The 8185-nt window shown below is 29.2% G+C and overlaps 1 protein-coding gene across 1 annotated transcript; it reads left to right on the forward strand.

The window, feature by feature from the left end:
- On the forward strand, positions 1-2391 carry LOC112795665 (xyloglucan endotransglucosylase/hydrolase 2). Its single transcript, XM_025837719.3, has 3 exons — positions 1-361; positions 1480-1673; positions 1800-2391. Exons 1-3 carry the CDS (start codon positions 77-79, stop codon positions 2191-2193), a joined length of 873 nt encoding a protein of 290 aa, XP_025693504.1. The 5' UTR covers positions 1-76; the 3' UTR covers positions 2194-2391.
- The last annotated feature ends 5794 nt before the right edge of the window (positions 2392-8185 follow it).

The following is an 8185-nucleotide window of genomic DNA, read 5'->3' on the forward strand; positions in this document are numbered from 1 at the left end:
CTTCATTTCTAACACATCACATCATTAAATTATTATCACATACATTCCCTATTCTCTTCTTCCTGTTGCGTTCAAAATGGGTGGTTCTACTACGAAAGGGTTTAACCTGCTAGTTGTTGGGGTTGTGGTGGTAGTTACCACCATGGTGGGTACGTGCAGCGCTAACTTCTACGACGATTTTGATCTAACATGGGGAGAAAACCGTGCAAAAATATTCAATGGAGGGCAGCTTCTCTCTCTTTCGCTCGATAAAGTGTCTGGCTCTGGCTTCCGATCCAAGAAAGAGTACATGTTTGGCAGAATTGACATGCAACTCAAACTTGTTTCTGGCAATTCCGCTGGCACTGTTACTGCTTATTATGTATGCTCTATCTGCTTAATTCATTACACTCCTGTTTTTTTTTTTTTTCCTAAAATTAAGAGTGAGACTCAAATTCGCAATTTTTATTTGGTGAAGACTCAGATGTAGTCAACTTCACATAAAGTTGATAGCTAAGAGCCGTTAGATGAAAATTTAGTCAAATCAGTCAAACCATCTAACGGCTCTCAACTATCAACTTCACGTGAAGTCGACTGCACCTGAGTTTTTACCTTTTTATTTACACTAAATTCAGTCAGTAAAATTAATCATACTATAAAATACACATTAAAAATAAATTAAACTATACATATTTATATATAAATACATGATTACTGATTTTAGGGTAGAAACTCAGGTGCAGTCAACTAAATATGATTTAACTGATTTGACTAAATTTTTATCTAACGGCTCTCAACTATCAAATTTACGTGAAGTCGACCTGAGTTTTTACCTGATTTTAGTTATTAATTTTAGTATATAAACAATATTTTAGAACTAAATAAGTGTTCGTTTTAACGACAAATCTTCTTAGACGTAGGTATAGTAATACTATAAATTCAATTAATAATTTTTTAAAGTTAATATTAGTTATTTTTTAAATTATAATTTTTATTTTAAATTATAGATTTTAATGCATCTTTTCTGATTTGATACTTTTCTTGTCCACTTTAATTTGCTAATATTTTGTTTTATTCCAAAAGAATATTTTAACAGTGATTGTTCCTCGTGAAATACTAGCATGGATGCTTTCATACTCTTTTTTATTGAAATGGTTGTAAACTTTAGTCATCAATTTGAAATTCGAATGCAAGTTCACGTTCACGGGAACTGTAGCACACCCACGTAAACAAGTTATACTACATAATTTTAATTTTTCAAAGCTATTCCTTTTTTACTTACACTCAATAATGTTATTTTCACACTAAAAAGACCGGTCTTCGTTAGATATAATAATTATACTTACACGCCAACGAGCTGTATAGTCTCCCCATATTTATTTAGAAGTCATAGATTTGAGTTTTTTTATCTTTGGTAAAATATTAATGCCCATTTTTTATGATTAGACTTATCACACTTAAATATTTAATTATTTATGTGAAGAATATTTGATGGTGCAGTTGTCATCAGAAGGAGCAACACATGATGAAATAGATTTTGAGTTTCTAGGGAACGTGAGTGGTGAGCCATACATTCTCCATACGAATGTGTTCAGTCAAGGTAAGGGCAACAGAGAGCAACAGTTCTATCTTTGGTTTGATCCCACAACAAATTTCCACACTTATTCTATCATTTGGAACCCCCACCACATCACGTAAGAACAACGTTACCCTCCTTTAATTTATTACAATCATTATTACTCTCTTCTATTATTATTATTATCTTTTTTAAAATATATTTATGGTATTCTAATGGCAGTGGATTAACTAATTTTGTGCAGATTCTTGGTTGATAACATCCCAATAAGGGTATTCAAGAATGCTGAATCAGATGGTGTTCCATTCCCAAAGAACCAGCCAATGAGAATCTATTCGAGTCTTTGGAACGCAGATGATTGGGCCACAAGAGGAGGTTTGGTGAAAACCGATTGGTCCAAAGCACCCTTCACGGCCTATTACCGCAACTTCAAGGTCACTGGCTTCTCCGCTACTTCTGCCTTCTCTGATGTTGCAACATCAGAGATACAGAATAGCGGAAAAGACAGCGTGCTCGATGCCTATGGCAGAAGAAGACTCAGATGGGTTCAGAAGTATTTCATGGTCTATAATTACTGCAACGATCTTAAACGCTTCCCAGAAGGCATTCCTGCTGAGTGTAGTCACGGAAGGTTTTGATCATAGACATGGATTCGGTGTTCTTTAATTTGGCAACATATGTATTATTGTGTGCCTGTGTTATCATTCTTTAAGTTTATATTGTGTTAATAAGGATTTTTTTTTTCTTTGATTATTATCGAGTAGAGTACGAGAGAAGTTGCATTTCTTATTGAAGTTGATATCTAATAATCAATAAAAGTTATTTTAAAAAAAAAATAGTTCGTGGATAATAAGACAATAATATAATGTATTAGCAAAGTGCAAAAGTCATAAGATAACAAATTATATTAATATAGAATATGTTGTTCATAAATTAAATTGAGAATTGAGAATATAATTTATTACGTGGAGCAAGAAAAAAAGTAGTGAAGATTTTTAGAAAGCTATGATATTGATTAGAGATTACGACATACCTCAACGGCAGCGGTAACATAATGGTTAGAGAAGTCAATTATCATAGCGCGATTTCATTGCAGCATTGAAGAAGATAAACAATATTTAAAGAAGCTTTACATTTTTGTAGGGAAAAAAAATATGTATTTTTGGAGCGAAATCAAATGGACAGAAATTATGTTTTAGAAAGAAATAATTGAATATGAAAATATTTTTTCGGGGGAAAATAAGTCAGCATCGAACGAGATAGGCATGGGAAAAGAAAAAATACATTAAGGGTAATTCGATAAAATAGCAAACAAAAAATGCTATGTATTTGTAGTTGTCAGTTACTAATTCCGTATTTCGTTAATAAAATAACGAGACCCTAAAAATGTTATTATTGTTGTTGTTTTTTGTTGTTGTTGTTGTTGTTTTGAAGGTTATCTGAAACTGGTTGTTCTTAGTCTTGAATATGAAGTCCAAACTCTTTTTGGGCAGCGAGCGTCCGACTTTTACTGGTGTCGATGTGTCGTCGTCCAAGTTCCTCGTGAAGATCAGAGGTGGGGATGGACTTGCAAGGGACTCTAATGCATAAGTTAGCAAGGATTTTAAACATGTTTTTTAGTAGATTGGATTTTGAATATACTTGAAATAGTCAGTATATTTATAGTAAAAGAGATAACTACTTTTTTAGAATAGTTTCATGTTTAATGATGGATGACCATTCTTTTTATCTTGGGAGGTTGTTGAGATCCTCTTTCTAGATGAGTAAGAAATATCTTAGAAATTGGTTACTTATTTGAATAAGTGAAGCTATTGCATCCGACCTCTATGAGGTCGGGTAGGTGTAGATGAGGTCAGATCTCTTAAGTGAACCGTTGTTTATTTTGGGTCTGACTATGTTCTTGGATCAGAGTATGAACAGTGCATCTACTTGAGTTTGAGTTTTATGAGGTTAAACTTGAACATTTATAGATTATGTTGTTTCCTTGTGCGCTTAGTACATCACGTTGGGTACGCTACCTTTTGGAGACTAAGTCGGAGACTCGATGTGTTTTTGTAAAATTTTGAAGCGTCACGTCTTTTCATATTCTTCGCACATTACTCTACGGTTACCTTAGTAACCGTGTACACCATAAATGAAGGGTATGAAATTACTCTTTTACCTTCAATGTGTTATAAATATCTAAACTCTTTCTTTTTCTTCTTTTTTTCACTTCTTCTATATTGTTGCATTCTTCGTTCTCTCTCAAAATTCTTCATAACTTCTTTTATGTTTCAAAATTTATCCTCTTTGAATTTTTGTTTGGACATTTTTCTTCGTTTGTTGGAGATTCTTGGATCATTCGTGTTTTCTGTTAAGTGCCCTTTTCCTGCTTCGCATTCTATCAAAGTTGGCGTTTTAACTTTTGAACTTCTTTCTCTGTTTATGTGTTTTCGGTGATGTGCTTTTGTTTTAATTTTTTTTTGTTACTTTGGCGATAATTCTTTGTTCATTTGATAATTCTGCGTTATGTTCGAAAATCAAGTTTGATAAAGTTTGCTTCTTTCTTGAACTTTAGTGGTTGTTGCCGCTATGAATCTGAGTGTGAGATTTCACTTTGTGTTGTTCTCAAATGGTACCATTTATCTATTGAAGATAGCTCCATTTCTATATTTGGTAATGTGGTGTTTGTTTTGCATACGAAAGGTGGTAAGAACTATAATGTTCTTTTGTGTGTTGAAGACGACTCGACTTCTTGTTACTATGTCTGAATGTTTATGTTGTTTTGCCTGACCTGCCAATTTGTAGTGATGTTTTTTTTTGTTATATTGTAGGTATAGTTTTTATGTCTCGTTCAATAATTCTCAACATGTCATCTAAATCCCGTCCAACTTGACCTGGGTAGTATATCTGTTATTTCTGGCATTACTGTTATAGATAATGAGTATGCCAAGACTTTTCATAGGCATCATAGGTTATGTATAAGTCGAGAGGATGAGAAAAGGTATGAAATTGTAGTTGCCGATCCCAAATAGAGGGTTTGCTTTCTCCGACTTGACAAGTCAGAACAACATTTTATCTACATGTATATGTGTTTTTTTACATGATTGAGAGTTAGCCTTCCTTTTATCAACTTTGAATCCGAGGTTCTTAGACTCTGTAAAGTTGTCTCTTTCGAGTTGGGGTTTTCTAAATACTTATCAACTATTCTGCCATGAACTTGACGTCCCTCCTTTTCTTAAATTTTTTTTTACCTTTTTGTACTTACCAAAGCTTTTAGCTCTAAGAAGAAAAGTTTGGTCTCCTTCCGAGCTGTTCAAGGAAAAAGGTCTTTGCCATTTTTTATGATTCTTTTCACGATTTTAAAAATTACTTCTTTAAAATTCGATCTGTTGAGTATGTCCGACCTTTCTTTTTAGATGAGAGAGATAAGCCTCTTTTTAACTTGTATTGGGAGGAGAATCCTGTAGTTGTTAAATATAACATGGATGACTTGGATGAGGTTGAAGAGTGTGTAGTCGCCTTATTCTAGGAGTGTTGGGGCCGAACTCCTAATCTGGACATCAAAAAATATTTAAAAAATCCAAGCCAAATCCAATTCGAACTAGGTAGCATTCTTTTTCATTTTGTAGATATAATTTTATTGATTGTTTTATTGACTAATGTAATCCAACTTTAGTGTTGTGCAAAAAAGATAATTAGAAAGTCAGCCGCCATGAAAATTCTTCGTACGGCTAAGAAGAACGTTGTTGTTCGAAATATACAACTAAAAGAGGTCGGTGAAACTGTCGACTTCCTTCCTCTTTCTAAGTCGGATTCAAGTGCTTCGGCATCTGTTAAGGTTACTTCTGACTCAACTCCTACTTTTTTTAATTCTGGTAATCAAACAGTTCCCCTCTTGTCTTCTTTTCTCGAGTCGAAGTCTAAAAATTGTAAGATTTCTAAACTAGAGTCTACGAACAAGGCTTTGATGCAGTGGCGTTTTATGAGAAACACATCTTTTTAAATAGCTTTATAAGTATGGATGATATTTTTATAAAGCACCATTTTAAGTCTTAGCTCGGGATAGGATAAAGATGGCAAGAATATGCTCTGCTTTACTGAAATAACTTGATACTACTCAGCTATCTTTGGCCGATTTGAAGGCTAATGTCTCTAAGGACATTATTTGTTTATTCTATTTTTTTAAAAAGAAGTATTTTCTTATTAAAAAAAATCACATAATTATAAAGATGTTTAAATGTGATTTGTTTAAAAAGTATTTTTATTAAAAATATAAAATTTCATGTATTTTAAACAAATAATATGTTATTTTATAAAAAAGTAAAAAAAATTAATGAATAATCTATTAAAAATACTTTTCATATTTTTATTTAAACGTAAAATTGTTTTTCTAATGAAATAATATCTTTAAAAAAAAGTAAATATTTGTTTTCAAATATCAATTCATACTTACTGTAGTAAATGCTTTGCAAATACACACACGGCTAGTCTATCTGAACATTTGACTAGTGAAATATTTTACATTCTCAAATAGTTTGTATTAAATTTGAAAAAAGGATTTTGAATAAAAAAATAACAATATAAAAATATATCCGTGAATCACGTTCCTCCGAATAGAATTGTGAATTTGTGACAAAATCGTAATAAGTTTTAAATTAGTCCTTTAAATTAATTATATGCACTCAAATAGTTTTGAGATTTTAATTGTATTCATTAAATTATTGACATTAAGAAAAATACACTTGGTTAGTCCATTAACATTTTTTTATCAAACGAATTATTATACCTTTAAAAATGATTAAATTTCTTTAAAATGAGAGAATTAATAAAATAATAAAATAAAAAATTAATGATTTTTAAATAAAAATTATAAATTTAATAATAATTAAATATTTATTTTATTATTTTATTAATATCCTCATCTTAAAAGATTTAAATTCTTAAAATACACGTAATACACTTTTGTTAATTTCACAACATAATTAATATAAGTAAAATAATATTTATTATAAACTATTTTAAAACACATGTCCAATTTCATAAAGTATGAATTAACTCTTATTTAGTCGTTGAACACAAGAATAACCTTCAGCTTCTCTTTCTCTGGAGACAAAGACAGGGACAGTGAGATGGTCAGATCAGATAGCATTTGTACGCGAAAATCCAGTAGGATACAGTTGGCATTCGTGTGGGTCACACTTTTTTTTAAATTAAAGATATCCAAATTTTTTGTTAACTAAATTTAATAAAATTAATTTAATATAATAAAAATTAGTTATAACTAAATATATTATTTCAAAATTTATTCTTTAATTTAGTTAAATTTAATTTATAAAAAAATTTAAATATATAGTATTATTTGTGTTTGTTTTTTTTTTTATTCGTCACTTAGACAGTGTTTATTTTTGAAAAGAGAATAAAACAAAATATTGAAAACAAAATATACTGATATAAAATTTTGTGTTCTTATATTTGTGATAAATTAGAACAAATTATAAAAATTTAATTTATTTTTAATTTTATTAAAATAAACATAAAATATATTAATTCAAATCCAGGGCTTATCCTCTTTAGTCATTAACTCATTATTTTGTTGGTGGGCCTTCTTCCACCTCTCACTCATTTCCCCTACTATCATTATCCATCCTGATTTCTTTTTTTTTTCTTCTTCTTCTGATGATATGTAGTGTAACTTAGTATAATTTATAAAAGAATAATTCCTATGTTATGTCAACTAATTTGACATCATGTATTCAAGCAAACAATATTGTCGTTGATAATTTACTTTTGTTATTTCTAAATTATATCAAAATAAATTATCAATTTCATTAAAGTATACGACTAATATCATTTTCATAATTAACTAAGCACAAATACCAAATAAATCGTAAATAAAATTGTCAAAAGAACACCCATTAATCATCCTTAAATGAATTTTTATATTTTTAAAATTTTAAATTTTATACATAAATAAATAAAAATTTATTTAAAAAAATGACGAAAAAATTTATTTAGCATGCACTTACATACACTAGTTTTAACTTGTTACAAAAAAAAAACACTAGTTTTAACTTCTAATAAAGTATTTGAAGTAAAATTTTTCTATTTAGTTGCATACAGATGGCGGAGTTTGAAATAAAATTTTGAAGGGTCAGATAAAAAATAATTATTAATATATTTTTGATATAGACCCTATTTAAGATAAGTTCGTCTAACTTTATCTTTCTGATTTGAGTGATATTGCCAAATTTAAAACTTTTTTCCAGAGTTTCGTTTCAAAAAATTAAAATCAAACTAATCAGATGCAACTCTTTAAACTTTTGAAGGTTGTATCTCACTTTTTTCGTGATTCATTAAAATAGAAGAATTATCTATAAGTGTTGATATTGTAAAAGTTATATGTTCTCTTTTTTAAATATTAACCTTCTTTTTAAAAAATACATCAATTCTTTCATTTTTCATGATTATTTTATATAAAAATTTGAATATATATCCTGTAAAATATATAAAAAAGAAATTAGAAGGACAAATATTAAAATTTATAATATTTATTGAATTTTTTTATCAATTTATACAAATACGATAGTATCAATACTTATTGAATATTCTAATATTTTTATCATATAAAAAATTAAATTAAATAAATAG

Source organism: Arachis hypogaea, chromosome 4 (assembly GCF_003086295.3).
Source record: "Arachis hypogaea cultivar Tifrunner chromosome 4, arahy.Tifrunner.gnm2.J5K5, whole genome shotgun sequence".
Taxonomy (NCBI): Eukaryota; Viridiplantae; Streptophyta; class Magnoliopsida; order Fabales; family Fabaceae; genus Arachis; species Arachis hypogaea.